This window comes from Bombina bombina, chromosome 6 (genome assembly GCF_027579735.1).
Source record: "Bombina bombina isolate aBomBom1 chromosome 6, aBomBom1.pri, whole genome shotgun sequence".
Taxonomy (NCBI): domain Eukaryota; kingdom Metazoa; phylum Chordata; class Amphibia; order Anura; family Bombinatoridae; genus Bombina; species Bombina bombina.
Genome location: NC_069504.1, coordinates 559,861,271 through 559,889,212, shown reverse-complemented (window position 1 = coordinate 559,889,212; position 27,942 = coordinate 559,861,271). Strand labels below are relative to the sequence as shown.

The window sequence follows — 27,942 nt, the reverse complement described above, 5'->3', positions numbered from 1 at the left end:
CACGCACTTAAATTGGCTAACTCTTTTATTTTAGATGCCGCTTTGCAATTAGCTAGATTAGCGGCGAAAAATTCAGGGTTTGCTATCGTGGCGCGCAGAGCGCTTTGGCTAAAGTCTTGGTCAGCGGATGTGTCATCCAAGACAAAATTGCTTAACATCCCTTTCAAAGGTAAAACTCTATTTGGACCAGAATTGAAAGAGATTATTTCAGACATCACTGGGGGAAAGGGCCACGCCCTTCCACAAGATAGGCCTTTCAAGGCCAAAAATAAGTCTAATTTTCGTTCCTTTCGCAATTTCAGGAACGGACCGGCCTCTAATTCTGCATTCTCTAAGCAAGAGGGTAATGCCTCACAACCCAAACCAGCCTGGAAACCGATGCAAGTCTGGAACAAGGGTAAGCAGGCCAAGAAGCCTGCCGCTGCTAACAAAACAACATGGAGTAGCCCCCGATCCGGGACCGGATCTAGTGGGGGGCAGACTCTCTCTCTCTTTGCTCAGGCTTGGGCAAGAGATGTTCAGGATCCCTGGGCGCTAGAAATAGTTTCTCAAGGTTATCTCCTGGAATTCAGGGAACTACCCCCAAGGGGAAGGTTCCACATGTCTCACTTATCCTCAAACCAAATAAAGAGACAGGCGTTCTTACATTGTGTAGAAGACCTGTTAAAGATGGGAGTGATACACCCAGTTCCAATAAAGGAACAAGGAATGGGATTTTATTCCAATCTGTTCGTAGTTCCCAAAAAAGAGGGAACTTTCAGACCAATTTTGGATTTGAAGATCCTAAACAAATTTCTCAGGGTACCATCGTTCAAGATGGAAACCATTCGAACGATTCTACCCACTATCCAGGAAAGTCAATTTATGACTACCGTGGATCTAAAGGATGCGTACCTACATATTCCTATCCACAAAGAACATCATCAGTTCCTAAGGTTCGCTTTTCTGGACAAGCATTACCAGTTTGTGGCCCTCCCATTCGGGTTAGCCACTGCTCCAAGGATTTTCACAAAGGTACTAGGGTCCCTTCTAGCGGTTCTAAGACCGAGGGGCATTGCAGTAGTACCTTACTTGGACGACATTCTAATACAAGCGTCGTCCCTGTCAAAAGCAAAGGCTCATACAGACATCGTTCTGGCCTTTCTCAGATCACACGGATGGAAGGTGAACATAGAAAAAAGTTCTCTGTCTCCGTCGACAAGAGTTCCCTTCTTGGGAACAATAATAGATTCCTTAGAAATGAGGATTTTTCTGACAGAGGTCAGAAAATCAAAACTTCTAAGCTCTTGTCAAGTTCTTCATTCTGTTCCTCGTCCTTCCATAGCGCAGTGCATGGAAGTAGTAGGGTTGATGGTTGCAGCAATGGACATAGTTCCTTTTGCACAAATTCATCTAAGACCATTACAACTGCTCAAACAGTGGAATGGGGACTATACAGACTTGTCTCCAATGATTCACGTAGATCAGAAGACCAGAGATTCACTCCGTTGGTGGCTGACCCTGGACCATCTATCCCAGGGAATGAGCTTCCGCAGACCAGAGTGGGTCATTGTCACGACCGATGCCAGTCTAGTGGGCTGGGGCGCGGTCGAGGAATCCCTGAAAGCTCAGGGTCTATGGTCTCGGGAAGAGTCTCTTCTCCCGATAAACATTCTGGAACTGAGAGCGATATTCAATGCTCTCAGGGCTTGGCCTCAACTAGCAAAGGCCAGATTCATAAGGTTCCAATCAGACAACATGACGACTGTTGCGTATATCAATCATCAGGGGGGAACAAGGAGTTCCCTGGCGATGAAAGAAGTGACCAAAATAATTCAATGGGCGGAGGATCACTCCTGCCACCTGTCTGCGATCCACATCCCAGGTGTGGAAAACTGGGAGGCGGATTTTCTGAGTCGTCAGACATTCCATCCGGGGGAGTGGGAACTCCATCCGGAGATCTTTGCCCAAATAACTCAATTATGGGGCATTCCAGACATGGATCTGATGGCGTCTCGTCAGAACTTCAAGGTTCCTTGCTACGGGTCCAGATCCAGGGATCCCAAGGCGACTCTAGTAGATGCACTAGTAGCACCTTGGACCTTCAACCTAGCTTATGTATTTCCACCGTTTCCTCTCATTCCCAGGCTGGTAGCCAGGATCAATCAGGAGAGGCCTCGGTGATCTTGATAGCTCCTGCGTGGCAACGCAGGACTTGGTATGCAGACCTGGTGAATATGTCATCGGTTCCACCATGGAAGCTACCTTTGAGACAGGACCTTCTTGTTCAGGGTCCATTCGAACATCCAAATCTGGTCTCCCTCCAGCTGACGGCTTGGAGAGTGAACGCTTGATTCTATCGAAGCGTGGGTTTTCAGATTCTGTGATAGATACTCTGGTTCAGGCCAGAAAACCGGTAACTAGAAAGATTTACCATAAAATATGGAAAAGATATATCTGTTGGTGTGAATCCAAAGGATTCCCATGGAATAAGATACAAATTCCTAAGATTCTCTCCTTTCTACAAGAAGGTTTGGAGAAAGGATTATCTGCAAGTTCTCTAAAGGGACAGATCTCTGCTTTATCTGTCTTACTACACAAAAGACTGGCAGCTGTGCCAGATGTTCAAGCATTTGTTCAGGCTCTGGTTAGGATCAAGCCTGTTTACAGACCTTTGACTCCTCCCTGGAGTCTAAATCTAGTTCTTTCAGTTCTTCAGGGGGTTCCGTTTGAACCTTTACATTCCATAGATATTAAGTTACTATCTTGGAAAGTTTTGTTTTTGGTTGCAATTTCTTCTGCTAGAAGAGTTTCAGAGTTATCTGCTCTGCAGTGTTCTCCGCCCTATCTGGTGTTCTGTGCAGATAAGGTGGTTTTGCGTACTAAGCCTGGTTTTCTTCCTAAGGTTGTTTCTAACAAAAATATTAATCAGGAGATAGTTGTACCTTCTTTATGTCCGAATCCAGTTTCAAAGAAGGAACGTTTGCTACACAATTTGGACGTAGTCCGTGCTCTAAAATTCTATTTAGAGGCTACAAAAGATTTCAGACAAACATCTTCCTTGTTTGTTGTTTATTCTGGTAAAAGGAGAGGTCAAAAAGCGACTTCTACCTCTCTTTCCTTTTGGCTAAAAGCATCATCCGATTGGCTTATGAGACTGCCGGACGGCAGCCTCCTGAAAGAATCACAGCTCACTCCACTAGGGCTGTGGCTTCCACATGGGCCTTCAAGAACGAGGCTTCTGTTGACCAGATATGTAAGGCAGCGACTTGGTCTTCACTGCACACTTTTACCAAATTTTACAAATTTTACAAATTTTATACTTTTGCTTCTTCGGAGGCTATTTTTGGGAGAAAGGTTTTGCAAGCTGTGGTGCCTTCCGTTTAGGTAACCTGATTTGCTCCCTCCCTTCATCCGTGTCCTAAAGCTTTGGTATTGGTTCCCACAAGTAAGGATGACGCCGTGGACCGGACACACCAATGTTGGAGAAAACAGAATTTATGCTTACCTGATAAATTACTTTCTCCAACGGTGTGTCCGGTCCACGGCCCGCCCTGGTTTTTTAATCAGGTCTGATGAATTATTTTCTCTAACTACAGTCACCACGGTACCATATGGTTTCTCCTATATATATTTCCTCCTATCCGTCGGTCGAATGACTGGGGTGGGCGGAGCCTAGGAGGGACTGTGTGGCCAGCTTTGCTGGGACTCTTTGCCATTTCCTGTTGGGGAGGAGATATCCCACAAGTAAGGATGACGCCGTGGACCGGACACACCGTTGGAGAAAGTAATTTATCAGGTAAGCATAAATTCTTTTTTTAACATTCTTTCAGATAGTGGCATTTTTACCTGTCCATCATGTAGGATTTTTTAAATTATTGGACCAGGTATCCAGTATAAACATCTCTATGGCTATATACAGAGTTTATTTCATTCAAGTCACAGGACGGACAGCCTGATACATTTCAGTTTATTTGTTAGGTAGTGACAGGATAACAGTGGACTTATTTTCTTTCATAAGATAGTGAGAGTCCACGAGTCATCATGTGTGGAAATATTTCCCTCCTGACCACTAGGAGGAGGCAAAATACACCCCAACACACTAGATATTTAAATCCCACCCACTTACCATGATCCTCAGTCATTAACCTTAGCCTCCTTGATTAGGGACAGGACAGAGAAGGTCCCTGACTTGGTGGCATACTCACGATTCCTTGGCTCAGGGAGCCTCCTTTCTATAGCCAGTTTGGGAAGTAATCTCCACAGATGCCAACCTGTTAAGTTGGGTGCCGTCTGGGAGGACACAGGGAGTTTGTTCTCCTCAGGAGGCAACATTACCAGTCTTAGGGCTCAAACCTCAGACACAAAATGTATCTAAAATTCCAGGCAGACAATGTCATGGAGTGGCTTATGTAAATCATCGGGGAGGAGCTTGCAAATCCTTAACGATGAAGGAAATGTCCCACATCATCAGTTGTGCAGAACGCCATTATTGCAGGATTTCTGCCATCCACATTCCAGGTGTGAAAAATTGGAAGGCAGACTTTCTCAGTCTCCAGCTTCTTCACCCATGAATATGGTCTTAACAGAAAGTTTTCGACCAAGTTGTGAGACGTTGGGGTCTGACAGAGGTAGATCTCATGGCTTCTCATTTGCATCAAAAACTGCCTTAGTATTGTGCCAGGTCTCGGGATCCTCCGGAAAGACTGATAGATGCCCTAGTGATTCCTTGGCAGTTCAACTGAATTACATTGTTTTCCGTTTGTATTGCTATCCAAAGATACAACCAGGTTTCAAAACTTTAAATTTGACAGCATGGAGATTGAATGTTTAATTCTGTCTCAGATAGGTTTTTCTGACAAGGTTAGGAAAGCTGTTACCAGACGTATTTATCATGAGGTCTGGAAATCCTTCTTTGTGTGTGGTTCTCTCAAAGGTTATAGTTAGAATTATTATAGAATTCCTAGAGTTCTTGAGTTCCAGCAGGGAGGCTTAGATAAAGGTTTATTAGCCAGTTCACTGAAGTGTCAGATTTTGTCTCTTTTTTGTTTCATTAGAAAATTGCTAAAATTCCTAACTTTCAAGTGTTTGTTCAGGCTCTGATCAGAATTAAACCAGTTACTTGTCCAGGTTCTCCTCCTTGGAATCTAAATCTGGTTTTAAAGGGGTTCTTAAATTTCCTCCTTTTGAGACAATGCATGGTTTAGGCCTTAAAGGGACAATCCAGCCAAAATTGGAATCCACATGGATGCATTTTAGTTTTAAATAGAAGCATTCTTGTAATATATATGTATTAGCAAAAATGCCTCTAATAAAAGCTTTAGCTGTTTCAGTTAAGTGTATTGAACCAGCATTTTAAACACAGCACTTGCTCAGAGAGCCTAAGGTGCTTTTACCATCTAATAATGACTCAATTTGTTAATTGCTGACAATGATTACAAGCCCCACTTGTGCTCTGAACAGTTGCAGTATTTAAAATGCTAGTGCTATGCTGCACATGCAGACAAAAATGTTAACACTAAAACAGTGATGACTTTTACTAGAAACATTTTTTTTGCCAATACATGTACATTGTAAATATGTTTCTATTCAAAGATCAAATTCATCTTTGAACATTTATATTTTGAATGGAAAGTCCCTTTAAGCTTTTATCCTGGAAGGTTAATGTTCTTATAGCTAGCTAGTGGGTTTCTGAGTTTCAGCTTTGTTATGCAAACCTCCTTTTCATTCCATTTTTCATCAGGATGAGGCTAGTTAATCCTTTCTTCCTAGGGTAGTATCTACAGATACTATCAATCAGGAAATTGTATTTACTTCATTTTGTCCACCTCTTAAGAATTCCAAGGACCATCTTCTCTACAACTTGGATGCTGTAAGAGCTCCAAATATTATGTGAAAGCCACAAAAGATTTCAGACTTGGTTAATTTTTCTGGGCATTGCAGATGTCATAAAGCTACAACTGGTACTTTAACAGTTTGGCTTATAGCTTTAATTCGCAAGGCTTATGTGGTTGCAGGGAAAACTCCTCTTGAGCACATGCTCATTGCTCTAGAGCAATTGCTACTTCTTGGGCCTTTTGTAATGGGGCTTCTATTGATCAGATCTGTAAGGCAGCTACTTGGTCGTCTTTACACACTTTTTGAGTTTTAGCATTTTGATGTGTATCCTTCTGCAGGCCTTAGTGCCTGAATGGTAACGTTCTACTTTCACTCCCCCCCCCCCCTCACTCATGATGACTCATGGACTCTTACCATCTGATGAAAGAAAACAAAATTTATGCTTAACTGATAAATTAATTTCTTCCATGATGGTGAGAGTCCACAAGCTCCGCCCTATCTTTTTGTTCAAGTGGAGGTTCTCCTGCTTTTCTTTTTTCTTCATGTACTAGGCTATATGAATGACTGAGTATCATGGGAAGTGGAAATGATTTAAAGCTCTGGTGTGTTGTGGTGTCTTTTACCTCCTCCTAGTGGTCAGGAGGGGAATATTCCCACATGTGATGACTCGTGAACTCTCATTATTATGAAAGAAATTAATTTATCAGGTAAGCATAAATTATATAAAAAGAAATTTTTTTGCAACACCAGACCCTTTGTAAAATAAAACCTATTACAACATCAGTAAGATAACAATGTTTCTGCTTCTCATTGTACATTTTTATTTGTACAGAGAATGGTGGAGGAAAACAATGATTAGCATGTTTTAAAAAAAAATATATATATATATATGTATATAGACACACAAACAATGACATGCTGAAAATCATGAAAATAAATTGTTAATATTTTAATTGGTGAACAAATGACTATAATCCTACCAGTGTGAATGGTTCTCATGTAGCATCTTCATTAGGCATGTCCATAATTAGTAAGGGTGTTTTTTTCTGCTTGTTTTTTATATTATTGTTTTCCTGACCCTAAAAAAAAGTCTTATGATCACAAAGTACTGAAACAAGATTTGAATTAATGTTTTTTATTAGCCCCTGCTTTATATTCCATGGCACAGTTCATTTTTGTTTCTCCTTTTTAGATCAAGACCTGAATCTTCAGTAGAAAAAATCTTAAAATATAAGGTAACTGTATTTTTTTTCTTTTTCAATTAATTTAAAAGAAAAACTGTAAAATTGTATATAAAGTGGTTGCTAACATTTAAAAAAATATATATTCTAAATGTTGGTTTTATTTGACTGAGAATTTGGCTTGCCAAACTGTTCTCAATTATGTATAAGGTTAAAAAAATTACATCAGTTTAATAAAGTATACTTCAATTTTAGAACCTGATGTTTCACACATTAAAGGTACAGCCTACACCAGAATTTTTATTGTTTTAAAAGATAGATAATTCCTTTATTACCCATTCCCTAGTTTTGCATAACCAACACAGTTATCCCTTTAACGACCGAGGACGTGCAGGGGGTACGTCCTCTTAAAAAAAAAAGTCACTTAATGACCAAGGACGTACCCTGCACGTCCTCGGTTTGGTAAGCAGCTGGAAGCGATCCTGATCACTTTCAGTTGCTTTCCGGTTATTACAGGATGCCTCGATATCGAGGCATCCTGCAATAACAATTTTCTGTGGCCCCCTCTGCACCGGACATCGATGGCCGAATTCGTTGGTGGGTGGGAGCTGAAGTGGGAGGCGGGTGGGCGGCCATCGATGGCTTCTTAGTCAGGGGGGGGGCGGGATCGCCGGGGGCGTGTGCGTGTGCATGGGGGGGGCGGCGGGCGGCGCATGCACGGTGAGGGAGCGGGTGGGAACCGCTTAAACTACAGAAACTTTTTTTATATAATGGGGAGAAAGGAGGGACAAAATCCCTGATGAAAGTCATCTAAGTGATCTGGGAGGGGGATTGGTTTTGGGGGGGCGCTACACTGCAGAAAAAACTAAAATAAATAAAAAAAAACATTTTTATTTGCAAACTGGGTACTGGCAGACAGCTGCCAATACCCAAGATGGCCCCCAATAAGGCAGAGGGGGAGGGTTAGAGAGCTGTTTTGGGGGGGATCAGGGAGGTTGGGGGCTAAGGTGGGGGATCCTACACAGCAGCATATGTAAATATGCTAAATAAAGATGCCTTTCTTTCATGTAATTAGCAAGAGTCCATGAGCTAGTGACGTATGGGATATACATTCCTACCAGGAGGGGCAAAGTTTCCCAAACCTCAAAATGCCTATAAATACACCCCTCACCACACCCACAAATCAGTTTTACAAACTTTGCCTCCTGTGGAGGTGGTGAAGTAAGTTTGTGCTAGATTCTACGTTGATATGGTTTTCCTCTCAGCGTGCAGTGAATGTCAGAGGGATGTGAAGAGAGTATTGCCTTTTTGAATTCAATGATCTCCTTCTATGGGGTCTATTTCATAGGTTCTCTGTTATCGGTCGTAGAGATTCATCTCTTACCTCCCTTTTCAGATCGACGATATACTCTTATATATACCATTACCTCTACTGATTCTCGTTTCAGTACTGGTTTGGCTTTCTACTACATGTAGATGAGTGTCCTGGGGTAAGTAAGTCTTATTTTCTGTGACACTCTAAGCTATGGTTGGGCACTTTTATATAAAGTTCTAAATATATGTGTTTAAACATTTATTTGCCTTGATTCAGGATGTTCAACGTTCCTTATTTTCAGACAGTCAGTTTCATATTTGGGATTATGCATATGGATAATCAATTTTTTCTTACCTTAAAATTTGACTTTTTTTCCTGTGGGCTGTTAGGCTCGCGGGGGCTGAAAATGCTTCATTTTATTGCGTCATTCTTGGCGCGGACTTTCTTGGCGCAAAAATTTTCTTGTCATTTCCGGCGTCATACGTGTCGCCGGAAGTTGCGTCGTTTTTTTGACGTTTTTTGCGCCAAAAAATGTCGGCGTTACCCGATGTGGCGCCATTTTTGGCGCCAAAAGCATTTAGGCGCCAAATAATGTGGGCGGCTTTTTTGGCGCTAAAAAATTTGAGCGTCATTGTTGTCTCCACAATATTTAAGTCTCATTATTTATTGCTTCTGGTTGCTAGAAGCTTGTTCATTGGCATTTTTTTCCCATTCCTGAAACTGTCATTTAAGGAATTCGATCAATTTTGCTTTATATGTTGTTTTTTCTATTACATATTGCAAGATGTCTCAATTGGACTCTGAATCAGAAGCCACTTTTGGAAAAACGCTTAACTGAGTTTCAGTTCTACCAAAGCTAAGTTCATTTATTTTAAATGTTATAAATGTTTATCTTTAGCTATGGTTTGTAATAAGATATTATGTTATACTTTTACATGCGGAATCCATTAGTATTTATGCTTTATATATTTTCTTTTCTTACAAAAAATATTTAGAAGACTTATAAGAAATATTTTTCTGATTCTATGTTAAAGGCTTTGTCTGACTTCGTGCCTTCTAATAAAAATTTTAGGTCTTTTTCACTTCTTTTTTAATTATTGAAGTTTCAAATGACCAACAACATACTAATTTATCCTTCTCTGATGATGTTTTTTTCAGAAATTTTCTTCATCAGATATTGACACTAACAAATCTACTTTTTTATTATTTTTCAATTATTAAAGTACATTTGTTCTTTGTTGAAAAGGTGTTGATTATTTTGGATATTAAGGTAACTAGTTCTTTAAGACTAGCTGACATCATTTCTGCCTATTTATTTCTTTAGAGGTTTTCTTTCCAATTCCCTATACTAGGGAATGGAATAGGCTGAGAATTTTCTTTTATTCCTTTTTCAGAAAGGTTTTAAACTATATTCTTTGCCAGCAGTTAAACTCAATTTGGAGGGTTCTCCAATTTATTGGGGCTATCTCTAATTCTACTAATTATGCTATTGTTTCTATAGCAAAATAGTATTTATTTTCCTTTAGATAGTTGTATCTTATTTATGGAAAATTATTTAGTTTCAGGCTTGGTCCTGTGATTTATTTGGATATTGCAATTGCTTCATTTTCTCTGTTTACTTTAAGATCAAGTATCAGATTATGATTTATTTTAGCATTGTTTAAGGGACAACATTTACTAGACTAGGTGCTGTTGCATTTGTCTTATTGTTTTGCATTTATTGATTATGCAAGTCCACTGTATTGGCTGGTCTTTTTAACTGAACTATCATGCTAATAATTTCATTTGTGTTTTCATGTTATTGAATATTATCGCAAATGAGGGTTAATCTATGTCTTTAGCTTTTTTAGCTAGAAGAATTTTGTGATTTAAAAAAAAAAAAAAAAAATCCATATTTCCTTTGTTCTAAGATAATCAATTATTTGTTTTATAATTGGATTTAATTCTTAACTGTTACTCTGGGCTTCAAGGTTGAGTTCTAAGACTAAAACTTTAAGCTTATACTAGTTTGGTTGTTCTTATTAAGGAACGAATTCCTGAGTTCTTTCCCAAGTAACATGTCTATAATTGGAGTTCGAAATCAGCTCCCTAAATTTGCGATGTACGTGCCGTATTCCAGCTTGGCTGGTAAGGGGCAGGTTAAGGCTTCTTTGAAATTTATTTTGTCCAAATTTCTTTGATTTTATTCCTGCAAGGCTAACACTTTCTTTAACTGTGTTTTCTGTCCTATATATTTTGGGTACTGTTGAAGCATGGCTGGGCACCCATGGGGTTCAAGCGCTGCTCAGACCTGGAATCTTCAGGGCTATTTCTTCCAGTTTCTTTTGAGGAACCGGGTTTTGATGTTTTATTCAAATTATTTTGCCTTTTTATGGTCTTTGATAGCATTATTTGTTTTCATTAGATACAATAAATGCATATTTTCATTTTTCTGTTTTCATTCAGATTATTTTCTGAGGATGCGGAATCTCATATGATTCACTTACTCTTCAGGACATAGTTAGAGGATCTTCTTTTCTAAAAGCTCTTGATTCCTCACACAAGGGTCACCTTTTTTAGGTTTCCAGATAGTTTGTGTCACTGTCCTTGTCTCTATCAGACAAGGGATAATGTTATTGGGTTCCGTCTATCGGCACCTTTAGTCTCTATTATTTCCTTCAGTTGCTATATATGCATATAAGTTTTAGGTCTTATGACCACAGCATTGGATTCAATTCCCTTTGCTCATTTTTCTCTAGAAAGAACATTTCCAGTCTTTTATAAGTGTTGTTTCTTCAAGAACATGGTTGGAGGATCAATTTACCTTAAAGTTCGTTTGATTCCTCAGACAAGGGTAACCTTTTTAGGTTTCCTGATAGATTCAGTGTTCTTGATTCTGTCTCTGACGGACAAGAGGCGTCTGAAATTGGTTTCAGCTTATCGAAACCTTCAGTCTCAATCATTCCCTTCGGTAGTCTTATGCATGGAAATTCTAGGTCTTATGACTGCTGCATTGGACGCGATTCCCTTTGCTCGTTTTCACATGCGACCTCTTCAGCTCTGTATGCTGAACTAGTGGTGCAGGGATTTTACAAAGATATCTCAATTATTATCTTTAAAACCGATTGTTCGACACTCTCTGACGTGGTGGACAGATCACCATCGTATAGTTCAGGGGGCTTTTTTTTGTTCCTCCAACTAGACTATGATCAACAGATGCAAATCTGACAGGTTGGGGAGCTGTATGGGGGTTTCTGACAGCACAAGGGGTTTGGGAATCTCAGGAGGTGAGATTACCAATCAACATTTTTGGAACTCCGTGCAATTTTCAGAGCTCTTCAGTCATGGCCTCTTCTAAAGAGAGAATCGTTCATTTGTTTTCAGACAGACAATGTCACAACTGTGGCATACATCAATCATCAAGGAGGGACTCGCAGTCCTCTGGCTATGAAAGAAGTATCTCGGATACTGGTATGGGCGGAATCCAGCTCCTGTCTAGTTTCTGCGGTTCATATCCCAGGTATAGACAATTGGGAAGCGGATTATCTCAATCGCCAAACGTTACATCCGGGCGAATGGTCTCTTCACCCAGAGGTATTTCTTCAGATTGTTCAATATGGGGACTTCCAGAAATAGATCTGATGGCTTCTCATCTAAACAAGAAACTTCCCAGGTCCAGGGATCCTCAAGCGGAAGCAGTGGATGCATTGTCACTTCCTTGGAAGTATCATCCTGCCTATATCTTTCCGCCTCTAGTTCTTCTTCCAAGAGTAATCTCCAAGATTCTGAAGGAATGCTCGTTTGTTCTGCTGGTGGCTCCAGCATGGCCTCACAGGTTTTGGTATGCAGATTTTGTCTGGATGGCCTCTTGCCAACCGTGGACTCTTCCGTTAAGACCAGACTTTCTGTCGCAAGGTCCTTTTTTTCCCTCAGGATCTCAAATCCTTAAATTTAAAGGTATGGAGATTGAACGTTTGATTCTTAGTCAAAGAGGTTTCTCTGACTCTGTGATTAATACTATGTTACAGGCTCGTAAATCTGTATCTAGGGAGATATATTATAGAGTCTGGAAGACTTTTATTTCTTGGTGTCTTTCTCATCATTTTTCCTGGCATTCTTTTAGAATTCCGAGAATTTTTCAGTTTCTTCAGGATGGTTTGGATAAAGGTTTGTCTGCAAGTTCCTTGAAAGGACAAATCTCTGCTCTTTCTGTTCTTTTTCACAGAAAGATTGCTAATCTTCCTGATATTCTTTGTTTTGTACAAGCTTTGGTTCGTATAAAACCTGTCATTAAGTCAATTTCTCCTCCTTGGAGTTTGAATTTGGTTCTGGGGGCTCTTCAAGCTCCTCCGTTTGAACCTATGCATTCATTGGACATTAATTACTTTCTTGGAAAGTTTTGTTTCTTTTGACCATCTCTTCTGCTAGAAGAGTTTCTGAAATATCTGCTCTTTCTTGTGAGTCTCCTTTTCTGATTTTTCATCAGGATAAGGCGGTGTTGCGAACTTCTTTTAAATTTTTACCTAAGGTTGTGAATTTTAACAACATTAGTAGAGAAATTGTGGTTCCTTCATTATGTCCTAATCCTAAGAATTCTAAGGAGAGATCATTGCATTCTTTGGATGTAGTTAGAGCTTTGAAATATTATGTTGAAGCTACTAAGAGTTTCCGAAAGACTTCTAGTCTATTTGTTATCTTTTCTGGTTCTAGGAAAGGTCAGAAGGCCTCTGCCATTTCTTTGGCATCTTGGTTGAAATCTTTATTTCATCATGCTTATGTCGAGTCAGGTAAAACTCCGCCTCAAAGGATTACAGCTCATTCTACTAGGTCAGTTTCTACTTCCTGGGCGTTTAGGAATGAAGCTTCGGTTGATCAGATTTGCAAAGCAGTAACTTGGTCTTCTTTGCATACTTTTACTAAATTCTACCATTTTGATGTGTTTTCTTCTTCTGAAGCAGTTTTTGGTAGAAAAGTACTTCAGGCAGCTGTTTCAATTTGATTCTTCTGCATATAATTTCATTTTTTTTTCATTATAAGATTTAAACTTTATTTTGGGTGTGGATTATTTTTCAGCGGAATTGGCTGTCTTTATTTTATCCCTCCCTCTCTAGTGACTCTTGCGTGGAAGATCCACATCTTGGGTAGTCATTATCCCATACGTCACTAGCTCATGGACTCTTGCTAATTACATGAAAGAAAACATAATTTATGTAAGAACTTACCTGATAAATTAATTTCTTTCATATTAGCAAGAGTCCATGAGGCCCAACCTTTTTTGTGGTGGTTATGATTTTTTTGTATAAAGCACAATTATTCCAATTCCTTATTTTTTATGCTTTCGCACCTTTTTCTTGTCACCCCACTTCTTGGCTATGCGTTAAACTGATTTGTGGGTGTGGTGAGGGGTGTATTTATAGGCATTTTGAGGTTTGGGAAACTTTGCCCCTCCTGGTAGGAATGTATATCCCATACGTCACTAGCTCATGGACTCTTGCTAATATTAAAGAAATGAATTTATCAGGTAAGTTCTTACATAAATTATGTTTTTTTATTTTAGTACTGGCAGACTTTCTGCCAGTACTTAAGATGGTGGGGACAATTGTGGGGTGGGGGAGGGAAGAGTGCTCTTTGGGAGGGATCAGGGGTGTGATGTGTCAGGTGGGAGGCTGATCTCTACACTAAAGCTAAAATTAACCCAGCAAGCTCCCTACAAGCTACCTAATTAACCCCTTCACTGCTGACCATAATTCACGTGTTGTGCGCAGTGGCATTTAGCGGCCTTCTAATTACCAAAAAGCAACACCAAAGCCATATATGTCTGCTATTTCTGAACAAAGGGGATCTCAGAGAAGCATTTACAACCAATTGTGCCATAATTGCACAAGCTGTTTGTAAATAATTTCAGTGAGAAACCTAAAGTTTGTGAAAAGTGAACAATTTTTTTTTATTTGATCGCATTTGGCGGTGAAATGGTGGCATGAAATATACCAAAATGGGCCTAGATCAATACTTGGGGTTGTCTACTACACTAAAGCTAAAATTAACCCTACAAGCTCCCTAATTAACCCCTGCACTGCTGAACATAATACACGTGTGGTGCGCAGCAGCATTTAGCGGCCTTCTAATTACCAAAAAGCAACGCCAAAGCGATATATGTCTGCTATTTCTGAACAAAGGGGATCCCAGATAAAAACTTACAACCATTTATGCCATAATTGCATAAAATGTTTGTAAATGATTTCAGTGAGAAGCATAAAATTTGGAAAAATGTAACGTTTTTTTTTTTATTTGATCGCATTTGGCGGTGAAATGGTGGCATGAAATATACCAAAATGGGCCTAGATCAATACTTTGGGTTGTCTACTACACTAAAGCTAAAATTACCCCAAAAAACTCCCTACATGCTCCCTAATTAACCCCTTCACTGCTGGGCATAATACACATGTGGTGCGCAGTGGCATTTAGCGGCCTTCTAATTACCAAAAAGCAACGTCAAAGCTATATATGTCTGCTATTTCTGAACAAAGGGGATCCCAGATAAAAACTTACAACCATTTATGCCATAATTGCACAAGCTGTTTGTAAATAATTTCAGTGAGAAACCTAAAGTTTGTGAACAAATTTGTGAAAAGAGTCCATGAGCTAGTCACGTATGGGATATACATTCCTACCAGGAGGGGCAAAGTTTCCCAAACCTCAAAATGCCTATAAATACACCCCCACCATACCCACAATTCAGTTTTACAAACTTTGCCTCCTATGGAGGTGGTGAAGTAAGTTTGTGCTAGATTTCTACGTTGATATGCGCTTCTCAGCATTGTTGAAGCCTGATTCCTCTCAGAGTGCAGTGAATGACAGAGGGATGTGAAGGGAGTATTACCTATTTAATACAATGGTCATCCTAACGGGGATCTATTTCATAGGTTCTCTGTTATCGGTCGTAGAGATTCATCTCCTGCCTCCCTTTTCAGATCGACGATATACTCTTATATACCATTACCTCTACTGATTCTCGTTTCAGTACTGGTTTGGCTATCTACTTTATGTAGATGAGTGTCTTTTGGTTAGTATGTTTTCTTTTATTTAAGACACTCTCAGCTATGGTTTGGCACTTTATATGTAAAGTTCTAAATATATGTTTTGTACTTATATTTGCCATGATTCAGGTTAATCAGTATATTTCCTTTTTGCAGACTGTCAGTTTCATTTTGGGAAATGCATATATATATATATATATATATATATATATATATATATATATAAAAATTCTCACCTGAGCGGGAGCGCAAAATGCTATAATTTATTGCGTCATTCTATTTTGGCGTGAGAATTACGTTTGTTGACGTAATTTCGTCATTTCCGGCGTCTTAGTTGGCACTGAGAGTTTTCACGTAGTTGTGTCATCTGACGCTAGTGTTTGTTGCAGACGTTCTTGGCGCCAAAAAATATTTTGTCAGTTGTGGGCATCATACTTGGCGCCAGATTTTTGACATTATTTAAGTCTTTATTTCATTTTGCTTCTGGTTTCCAGAGGCTTATTTTGTTTGCATTTTTTCCCATTCCTGAAACTGTCATATAAGGAAATTGATAATTTTGCTTTATATGTTATTTTTTCTATTACATATTGCAAGATGTCTCATTCTGACCCTGTCTCAGAATCTACTATTGGAATCCTGCTGCCTGGTGTTGGTTATAACAAAGCTAAGTGCATTTGTTGTAAACTTGTGGTAACTGTTCCTCCGGCTGTAGTTTGTGTTAGTTGTCTTGATAAACTTTCAAATGCAGACAATATTTCCATTAGTAGTAATCCATTACCTGTTGTTGTTCCTTCAACATCTAATGCTCAGGATATTCCTGTTTATGTGAGAGAATTTGTTTCTAATTCCATTCAGAAGGATTTGTCTGTTATACCACCTTATAATAAACGTAAGAGGTCTTTTAAATCTTCTCATAAAAATGATGAATTTTTAAATGACCGACCGCATTCTGATTTATCTATCTCTGATGAGGATCTATCTGGTTCAGAAAATTCTGCCTCAGATATTGACACTGACAAATCTTCATACTTATTTAAAATGGAGTATATTCGTTCCTTATTAAAAGAGGTGTTGATTGCTTTAGATATGGAGGAGACTAGTCCTCTTGATATTAAAACCAGTAAATGTTTAAATTCGGTTTTTAAACCTCGTAGTTATTCCAGAGGTTTTCCAGTCCCTGATGCTATTTCAGATGTAATTTCTAGGGAATGGAATAGACTGGGTACTTCTTTTACTCCTCCTTCAAGGTTTAAGAAACTGTATCCTTTGCCGACTGATAGATTGGAGTTTTGGGAAAAGATCCCCAAAGTTGATGGGGCCATCTCTACTCTTGCTCAACGTACTACTATTCCTACGGCAGATAGTACTTCTTTTAAAGATCCTTTAGATAGGAAACTTGAATCTTATCTAAGGAAGGCTTATTTATGTTCAGGTCATCTTCTTAGGCCTGCTATTTCTTTGGCTGATGTTGCTGGTGCTTCAACTTTTTGGTTGGAAACTTTAGCACAACAAGTACCAGATCATAATGTGTATAGCATTGTTAAGCTAATTCAACATGCAATTTCATTTGTGATGCCATTTTTGATATCATTAGAATTTATGTCAGATATATGTCTTTAGCTATATTAGCTAGAAGAGCTTTATGGCTTAAATCTTGGAATGCTGATATGACTTCTAAATCAACGTTGCTATCTCTCTCTTTGGATTCTATTATTTCAACTGTCACTGGGGGGAAGGGAGCTTTTTTGCCTTAGGATAAAAAATCTAAGGGCAAATTTAAGGCTGCTAACCGTTTTCGTTCCTTTCATCAAAATAAGGAACAGAAACCTGACCCTTCCCCTAAGGGAACGGTTTCCAATTGGAAGCCTTCTCCAGTCTGGAATAAATCCAAGCCATTTAAAAGATCTAAATCAGCCCCAAAGTCTGCATGAAGGTGCGGCCCTCATTCCAGCGCAGCTGGTAGGGTGCAGATTAAGATTTTACAAGGATGTTTGGATCAATTCAATCCAAAATCATTGGATTCAGAACATTGTTTCTCAAGGGTACAGAATAGGTTTCAAAGTAAGACCGCCTGTGAGAAGTTTCTTTCTCTCACGCATTCCAGTGAACCCAGTAAAGGCTCAGGCTTTCCTGAAGTGTGTTTCAGACCTGGAGTTATCTGGGGTAATTGTGCCAGTTCCTTTTCAGGAACGGGATCCGGGGTTTTATTCAAATCTGTTCATTGTTCCAAAGAAGGAGAATTTTTTCAGACCAGTTCTGGATCTAAAAATTTTTAATCGTTATGTAAGAATACCTACATTCAAAATGGTGACTATAAGGACTATTCTGCCTTTTGTTCAGCAAGGGCATTATATGTCTACAATAGACTTACAGGATGCATATCTTCATATTCTGATTCATCCAGATCACTATCAGTTCCTGAGATTCTCTTTTCTAGACAAGCATTACCAATTTGTTGCTCTTCTTTTTGGCCTAGCAACAGCTCCAAGGATCTTTTCAAAGGTTCTCGGTGCCCTACTCTCTGTAATCAGAGAGCGGGGTATTGCAGTGTTTCCTTATTTGGGCGATATCTTGGTACTTGCTCAGTCTTTACGTTCTGCAGAATCTCACACGAATCAACTAGTGTTGTTTCTTCAAAGACATGGTTGGAGGATCAATTTACCAAAAAGTTATTTGATTCCTCAGACAAGGGTAACCTTTTTAGGTTTCCAAATAGATTCAGTATCCATGACTTTGTCTCTAACAGACAAGAGGAGTCTGAAATTGGTTGCAGCTTGTCGGAACCTTCAGTCTCAATCATTCCTTTCAGTAGCTATGTGCATGGAGGTTTTAGGTCTCATGACTGCAGCATTGGACGCGATCCCCTTTGCTCGTTTTCACATGAGACCTCTTCAGCTTTGTATGCTGAACCAATGGTGCAGGGATTATACAAAGATATAACAATTAATATCCTTAAATCCCAATGTTTGACTATCTCTGACTTGGTGGTTAGATCACCATCGTTTAGTTCAAGGGGCCTCTTTTGTTCGTCCAGCCTGGACTGTGATCACAACAGATGCGAGTCTTTCAGGTTGGGGAGCTGTCTGGGGATCTCTGACAGCGCAGGGGGTTTGGAAATCTCAAGAGGCGAGATTACCAATCAATATTTTGGAACTCCGTGTGATTCTCAGAGCTCTTCAGTTTTGGCCTCTTCTGAAGAGAGAGCCGTTTATTTGTTTTCAGATAGACAATGTCACAACTGTGGCATATGTCAATCATCAAGATGGGACTCACAGTGCTTAAGTTATGAAAGAAGTGTCTCGGATACTTGCATGGGCGGAATCCAGCTCCTGTCTAATTTCTGCGGTCCATATCTCAGGTATAGACAATTGGGAAGCGGATTATCTCAGTCGCCAGACTTTACATCCGGGAGAGGGGTCTCTTCACCCAGATGTGTTTTTTCAGATTGTTCATATGTGGGGGCTTCTAGAAATAGATCTGATGGCTTCTCATCTAAACAGGAAACTTCCCAGGTATCTGTCCAGGTCCAGGGATCCTTAGGCGGAAGCAGTGGATGCGTTGACACTTCCTTGGAGTTATCAACCTGCTTATATCTTTCCGCCTCTAGTTCTTCTTTCAAGAGTGATTTCCAAAATCATAATGGAGCGTTCGTTTGTTCTGCTGGTGGCTCCAGCATGGCCACACAGGTTTTGGTATGCGGATCTTGTTCAGATGTCCAGTTGCCAACCTTGGCCACTTCCGTTAAGGCCAGACCTTCTATCTCAAGGCCCATTTTTCCATCAGGATCTCAAATCATTAAATTTTAAGGTATGGAGATTAAACACTTAGTGCTTAGTCATAGAGGTTTCTCTGACTCGCTGATTAATACTATGTTGCAGGCTCGTAAATCTGTGTCTAGAAAGATTTATTACCGAGTTTGGAAGACTTGCATTTCATGGTGTTCTTCTCATAAATTCTCTTGGCATTCTTTTAGAATTCCTAGAATTTTACAATTTCTTCAGGATGGTTTAGATAAGGGTTTGTCTGCAAGTTCCTTGAAAGGACAAATCTCTGCTCTTTCTGTTCTGTTCCACAGAAAAATTGCTAATCTTCCTGATATTCATTGTTTTGTACAGACTTTGGTTTGTATCAAGCCTGTCATTAAGTCGATCTCTCCTCCTTGGAGTCTTAATTTGGTTTTGAGGGCTTTACAGGCTCCTCCGTTTGAGCCTATGCATTCTCTGGACATTAAATTACTTTCTTGCAAAGTATTGTTCCTTTTGGCCATCTCTTCTGCTAGAAGAGTTTCTGAATTATCTGCTCTTTCTTGTGAGTCTCCTTTTCTGATTTTTCATCAGGATAAGGCGGTTTTGCGGACTTTATTTAAATTTTTACCTAAAGTTGTGAATTCCAACAACATAAGTAGAGAAATTGTTGTCCTTTCCTTGTGTCCTAATCCTAAGAATTCTCTGGAGAGATCTTTACATTCTTTGGATGTGGTAAGAGCTTTGAAATATTATGTTGAAGCTACTAAAGATTTCAGAAAGACTTCTAGTCTGTTATCTTTTCTGGTTCTAGGAAAGGTCAGAAGGCTTCTGCCGTTTCTTTGGCATCTTGGTTAAAGCTTTTGATTCATTATGCTTATTTGGAGTCTGATAAATCCCCGCCTCAGAGGATTACGGCTCATTCTACTAGGTCAGTTTCCACTTCCTGGGCTTTTAAGAATGAAGCTTCTGTTGATCAGATTTGCAAAGCAGCAACTTGGTCTTCTTTGCATACTTTTACTAAATTCTACCATTTTGATGTTTTCTCTTGTTCAGAAGCAGTTTTTGGTAGAAAAGTACTTCAGGCAACTGTTTCAGTTTGATTCTTCTGCTTATAATTTCAGTTTTTTTCATTATAAGATTAAAACTTTTGATTTGGGTTGTGGATTAATTTTTCAGCGGAATTGGCTGTCTTTATTTTTATCCCTCCCTCTCTAGTGACTCTTGCGTGGAGTTCCACATCTTCGGTATTTGCTATCCCATTCGTCACTAGTTCTTGGACTCTTGCCAATTACATGAAAGAAAACATAATTTATGTAAGAATTTACCTGATAAATTAATTTCTTTCATATTGGCAACAGTCCATGAGACCCACCCTTTTTATGGTGGTTATGATTTTTTTGTGTAAAGCACAATTATTCCAATTCCTTGTTGATGCTTTCGCTCCTTTCTTATCACCCCACTTCTTGGCTATTCGTTAAACTGAATTGTGGGTGTGGTGGGGGTGTATTTATAGGCATTTTGAGGTTTGGGAAACTTTGCCCCTCTTGGTAGGAATGTATATCCCATACGTCACTAGCTCATGGACTCTTGCCAATATGAAAGAAATTAATTTATCAGGTAAATTCTTACATAAATTATGTTTTTTTCCATTTTTTCCTCATAAATGATAAGATTTGATGAAAATAATGGTATCTTTAGAAAGTCCATTTAATGGCGAGAAAAACAGTTTATAATATGTGTGGGTACAGTAAACGAGTAAGAGGAAAATTACAGCTAAACACAAACACTGCAGAAATGTAAAAATAGCCCTGGTCCCAAACGGACAGAAAATTTAAAAGGGATGTGGTCATTAAGGGGTTAAGTACACTTTTTACCTCTGTGATTACCTTGTATATAAACACTGTTCCCTCTCATCCATCGTAAAAATTGTGAACTTATAAGAAAAAATTTTGAGCACATATAATATATAGCTTCGCCATTCCACTTTTTATAAGATTTATTGCACTAATGAAGACATATAGAAAAGTATTTACAGAATGAATGCAGAATTTATGTTGACCCTTGGAAACCACATACAAAATCAGATTGGCACATCAAATTTTAATGCTTGATGCAGTTCCTGTGTTTCATTCAAGCTCACCAACATATTTGGAATAGGCTTAAATTTAATATACAGCCCTCTGGCATCGGTTCTATCCTAAAATGGTTAAGTTTCACAAAGCACCTCGCTAACATATACCTTAAGTATTTATGTTTTAAGTTAACATTACTATGTGTTCTCAATCCTGAGTACATCACTTCTAGATGATAAATCGCCATAAGATTATATAGATTTGTTTCCAGCCTTGGCAAATTTTTTTTTTTTTAATTTTTTTTTAAGATTGTGTTTGAGTTTTTCTATTTGTGCCATTGATGGAATGAATCTAGCACTGTGTCTTAGCATCACTGTTGTTTTATGTTAAACGTTATCTGATTAGTTACATAAGGTTATTGAACAGTCATATACATCACTAGTTGGCCTGTTTTGTAGAAATGGCAATTTGCTTAAGTCTGAGCCATTGGAATGTGCTTCGTTGGCGATGCAGCTAATAAGTGGGTTTGACCCCTCTGCGACTAAAAGGAAGCTCTTTTTTACCATAAATACAAGATCTTGCTATTGCCCTATTGGTTAAGTTTTTATACTCTCTATATAGGCTTTGGTTATTGCCCTCCTATTTCTCAGATGATATCTACTTCATGTGGAAAGCCACCTAGCTTTAGAACACAAAGCTTTAGTTACTACCAATATATCTGTAGTTTATAACAAATAATTATCGGTCTACTGACATGCTTGAACAAGTTATACTATTGTAGAATTAAAGATGGTTGAACAAGTTATACTATTGTAGAATTATAGATGGTTAAATCTCTTCTCACTACTAATTTGGTTGGACGGATTAGTAATAGTTCAAGGTTGGCCTATACACGTTGCAAGTTCACCATCACAAATGTAAATATAGTTTATAAGGAATTTGAAAACGAGAATACTGGAGTGTGAAAACAAAACTTTTATATACACCCTAAACATATTAGGTTATAACTGGTTTTATCAAAATACTTCCTGTTTGATAGGCTGATGACTCATCTTGCTACATATACGTTATACATGGTGACCAGGGAGACTGACTGATGCTTGGACTGATTCTTTCTCATCAGCTTATATGTATGCAGCAAGGTTTTAATTTAGAGCCCTTTATTGTTTCACTGTTGCTTTTATAATTAATTATTTCCGCAGTAGACTTCAAGATGGTTATAGTGGTTTGCTGGCTGCTGTTTGTGTATGTTATATTCTCTTACGGTTCCAGCAGGGGTATATAGCCGAATTTTGGAACAATAACCTGCCTCTTTTTTTTTACACTGGTGGTCTCCAGTTTAATACTCATTAATACTCATTAATTGCTCAATAGTGTTTCCCGATAGGTATACATGTGTGTGTGTGTGTGTTTATATATATATATATATATATATATATATATATATATATATATATATATATATATATATATATACCACTCTCCTCTATGTTCCACTAGTTTAACTCAACATGAGCACCTATAGAGAAGTTATATATTCAAAGGCTCTTATTACCAACTAAGAAAATTCATGATTATTCTCCGCCCCCCCCCTCCCCCATATATATAGAACGCTGGCATTATGTGATTATGCCAGAGCATTCTCGCGCGGTTTCCCTTGAAACATACCGCACTTAAAATTCATCTCTTCCTAACTACCCAGAATCAGGTGGCTCAGGTACATTCTAACTTAAAGGGACACTCAATCAAAATTAAACTTTCATTATTCAGATAGAGCATGCCATTTAAAACAACTTTCCAATTTACTTCCTTTAACTAAATGTGCACAGTCTTTTTATATTTAAACTTTGAGTCACCAGCTCCTACTGAGCATGTGCAAGAATAAGTGTGTATGCATTTGTGAATGGCTGTCACATGGTACGTGCATGCATTTGTGGTTGGCTGATGGCTGTCACATGGTAAAGGGGATTCAAAATAGACAAAACTTTTATAATTGTCAGAAAAAAAATCTACTACTTATTTGAAGTTCAGACTAAGTGCTATTGCATTGTCTTGTTATCCTGCATTTGTTGATTATGCAAATCTACTGTGTTGACTGGTCCTAACATTGTTAGTTTCTATATATTGTAAGTCACAATTTGCTGTTCATCTATTACATTATTCTGGGTTTCAAAAGTATCAAAAGTTTAAAAAAAAGCTTAAAAAGTTTATATTTTTTATATCCTATATATATAGTGTACATTACTACATGTTTATTCTTTTTATGCTATTATACAGAATCAAAGAAAAAACAGAAAATGTGAGGTTTATTTCTAGTATATTTTGCATAAATGTGACGTAACAGATTTGACTATATATTGTGGCAATACGATTGATATGTTCTTTCTTTCTTTGTATATGTATATGACACCCGAAATATAATTTGTGTGTTGTATTACATATTTAACCTCAATAAAAATTATTTAAAAACAAAACAAAAAAAAACTTAAGTTGAAATTGTTAAACAGAAATTCCCAGCAAGCATGGGGACTTAAATGGCAGCAATACATTTTATCTGCATTGTATATTAAATATTGCATAAGTATACAGAGCATAAGTATATGTAATTAACTGAATTTGTAAGACTCAATAAAATGTAAGTTCATCATCCCTTAAAAAATTTTTTAAAAAAAATAATAATGCTTGAGTGAGACCTTTAAGGTAGCTGTTGGGTCTTGGTAAGCCTCTTTGTAATAACTTCAGAAAAAAAGGCAAGTCTTTAGGTAATTAGGTGTAATTCTTTTCTGAATTCAGAAATTTACCAAATCACCAGTCTATAATTATTCTGTATTGCACAACATTCTAGTCTACTGAAATATTAATGTCAATTTGTGTCATTAGAGCTAACCCACTAGTGATCACTATATACATCAAGCAAAATGTTGCTGCCTGTGGTAGTATTTGGCATTCGTTCATACAAATGAATGCTGGATATCAGAAACTGCTCATGTATAGTGGCTACCCCTACTAATAGTTGTTTCAGCCACACCCATTGGTAACTGGTGGATAAAATACAGCACATAGGCGGTATAATGGGATGTGTTGAAGAGCTCAGTGACTTTAAATGTTGCAATATAACTTTTGGTATTGGTTTATTATTTGTTTATATTTTGTTTTTTGTAACCTTCAGAAAATTAGATATTTAGCATCAGTGTAATGTTTTGTGTTTACCTAAAAGTTGGTGAAAATAGAACTGTGATTACACAGGAAAAAATAGTCACTGTTTTTTTTTTTATTCTTGTTTCATGCTATTTTATGAATTTGAATGTATGTTGGTAATATATTTTATTTAATTTAGAGTCGCACCTATATCCATTTTACTGACTTAATTAGGAATGGTGGATATTAAAGTGATAGTAAAGTCTAGAAACACTAGGATTTACCAATGCAACAAATACTTCATGCTGAAAGTTCCTTTATTTGTTTGTTGGCAGCGTTCGCCGCGCTGAGCGCCTCAGACCGCCCATGGCAGAACGCTATTTTATCACTGAGGTGGTCTTAGCCAATAGTGTGCTAGCTATCCGGCATAATGTCAGCTGGGCCCGCACAGCTATTGACTAAGAGGTGTAAACATCACCTCATTGAAAAATAGCATTCTGCTGCAGGCGGCCTGAGGCGCTCAGCGTGGCAAACGCTTCAGACAAGTAAAGGAACTTTTAGCATGAAGTAATTTATATTTGATGACGAAAATTCCCTATTATCTGTTGCACTGGTAAATCCTAGCGTTTCAGAAAGCTAGGAGTTACTATAACTTTAAGTGCAGCTTCATAAGTTTGTGCAAAATAATGCAATTACTAATTTTTCCCTAATTGCTTTCATGTTTATAGAAACATAAAAATGGTGCAGATGTGGCAGGAGTGACAAATAAAAGGTAAATATAAAGTTATTCCTAAAGTGTTTTTTCTTTACTAGAGATCAGTTCATTGCAAGTAAACAATAATGGGAAACATTATGAAAATCCGACTAGTACCAGGCAGTCATGTGCAAGGTAATCACGGATTTAAACTCTACAAACACTATATTTTTAAGTCTTATGGCTTTTTATTGCCTGTTTCCATCTTAATATGACGAGAGTTCATGGCTTCAGTCCTTACTTGTGGGAATACAGAACCTGGCCACCAGGAGGAGGCAAAGACACCCCAGCCAAAGGCTTAAATACCTCCCCCACTCCCCTCATCCCCCAGTCATTCTTTGTCTTTCGTCACAGGAGGATGGCAGAGAAGTGTCGGAAGATTTGGAGTAGTCTCTTATGTAGGGTAGTTCTCTTCAGTATGGAACTTGAGTCTAAAGTAGTCTTGTCAGCCTCTCAGTGAGAGCATTGACGAATGTTAGGGTCTGGAGATGCAGGGAGAGTCTTTCTGCGAAACCATCCAGACTCGTATTAACAGCTCCTAAGCAATCAGTGTTGACGAGTTTCACTGCCTGCTTCAATCACTCAAGTCCATGTCAGGTGCGATGCTTTAAGACTGTCAAACTTGAGAGGCTGTGTGTCTTTTCCACGGCAGAGATTCCGGTAAGATAGTTTCATTTTATGATAACGTAAGAAGACAGGGTCACAGTGTGACTCCTTTATCTGTATGGAATCAAGGGTTAATATCTCCGGAAGGAGGTTATTGAAGTTATACATAACATGCTTTATTATGTTTTATGCTGCAATATGTGAGAGATGAGGCTCAGGCAGATGTAGAACCATTTAGGTTATACTTTAGTTTTTGAGATAACTGTGCGGCCTGTTATTTTTGGTGTGTTTCTCTCCTGGAGCAGGAGCGGTCCTGCTTGGCACTTCATGTGACCGGGTGTGGTCTCATTGACTTTCTTTTTCCTGACCGTGCGGTTTACAGGAGAAGAAGCGGTTTCTCTGTGGGGCCTGGGTCATAGGAGGTGGTGAGTGCCCCGGCCATTGGGGGGTATAAAGGTGCCATTTATCTTGTTCTATTGTCCATCTTTAAAGCGCAAGCTATGGAGGACTCTGATGCGTTAGAGGGTACTCCCTCTTTTCCTAACTCTAATACCTGTTTTTATTGTGAGAATATTATTATTGTTGTTATTATTATTATTATCAGGTATTTGTAGAGCACCAACAGGTTCCGCAGCGCTAACCCGCCTGCTCAACTATATTCCACATGGCTCGATAAGGTAATTATATCTAAAAAGACAAAGATGTTTTAGTACCACTGAGCCGTCCACCTCTGAGGTGTGTCCGTCCCGTGAGGTGCGTTCCCTGCAATCATCTCCTACTACACATGCAGCCTCCCAATGCACTGCGAATCCTCCTTCGGGAGGGGCCATCATACCGCCAGACTTTTCTGAACAGTTACAAATGGCAGTGTCTGCAGGCCTTCAATGCTTTACCTCGCACTGCTAAGCGCAAGCGAAAGGTCAAATATTGCTATCCTTCCCAGGGGTCATCTACTAATTTGTTGTATTTATCTGATACTAGATTATCCGCTGATGAAGACGCCTCTGATAGTTCAGAGGAGGCTCTTTCTGGGTCGGAACCAGACTTTAGATTTAGAATCGAGCACTTATGCTTTCTGTTAAAGGAAGTGTTAGCTACGTTAGAGGTTCCGGAACCTAAATTACCTGAGGAACCTTCTTTTCCTAAGCATGACAAGGTTTATGAGGACAGGGTGGTGCCACAGACTTTCCCGGTCCCTGTAAAGATTGCAAATATTATTAAGAATGAATAGAAGAGACTTGGATCTTCTTTTTCTCCTTCTTTTAAGAAATGTTTCCCTGTTCCAGACTCTCAAATAGAGTTGTGGGGGTCTGTCCCTATGGTGGATGGAGCTATCTCCACGCTTGCTAAGCGCATCACTATCCCGCTTGAGGATAGTTCGTCGTTTAAGGAGCCCATGGATAAGAAGCTAGAAACTCTATTAAGAAAAATGTTTCAGCACACAGGGTACTTGTTTCAGCCTGCTGCGGCGGTCGTTGCAGTAGCTGAAGCCTCTACCTATTGGTGCAACTCTCTATCGGAGATGATCGAGGTGGAAACTCCCATCAACGAGATCCAGGAAAGAATGAAGGCCTTGAGGGTAGCTAATACTTTCATCTGTGATGCAAACATGCAGATTATTCCCCTGAATGCCAAAACATCAGGTTTTTCCGTTATAGCCTGTAAGGCTCTCTAGCTGAAGTCTTGGTCTGCAGACATGACCTCCATATCTAGATTGCTTTCCCTTCCATTTAAGGCCTGGACCCTCCGCAAAGCCTGAGCAGTCCAAGGGAACTTGGAAACCATCTCAATTTTGGAATAAATCCAAGCAGAACAAGAAGCCCGTCGAAACAAAGTCGGCATGAAGGGGCCGCTCCCGATCTGGCATTGGATCGTGTTGGGGGCAGACTATCTCTCTTTGTGGAGGCTTGGTTGGGGGACGTGCAAGACCCTTGGGTTCTAGAGGTCATCGCTCAGGGTTACAGGATAGGTTTCAAATCTCATCCGCCTAGGGGCAGATTCCTCTTATCAAACCTATCTTCAAGACCAGAAAAAAAAGAAGCTTTTCTAGGGTGCGTGAGGGATCTCTCCTCCCTGGGAGTAATTGTGCCAGTACCTCTATCAGAGAGAGGTCTAGGGTACTACTCAAACCTTTTTGTGGTCCTAGACCTAAAGTGCCTAAACAAGTTTCTGTTGGTCACATCGTTCAAGAAGGAGACGATAAGGTCTATTCTGCCCTTAGTTCAAGAGGTACAGTTCATGACTACGATAGACTTGATGAATGCTTACCTACATGTGCCGATACACAAGGATCACTT

General features: G+C 39.0%; 1 protein-coding gene across 3 annotated transcripts in view; it reads left to right on the top strand.

Moving 5' to 3' along the window:
• The window catches only part of ZNF280D (zinc finger protein 280D), a 420,194-nt gene that overhangs the window by 370,511 nt on the left and 21,741 nt on the right, over positions 1-27,942 (top strand). For all 3 annotated transcript variants that reach the window (XM_053717512.1, XM_053717510.1, XM_053717511.1), the window contains 2 exons: positions 7,010-7,052; positions 25,014-25,057. In XM_053717512.1, the coding sequence (XP_053573487.1) occupies positions 7,010-7,052; positions 25,014-25,057 (87 nt within the window). The remainder of the gene's footprint in view (positions 1-7,009; positions 7,053-25,013; positions 25,058-27,942) is intronic.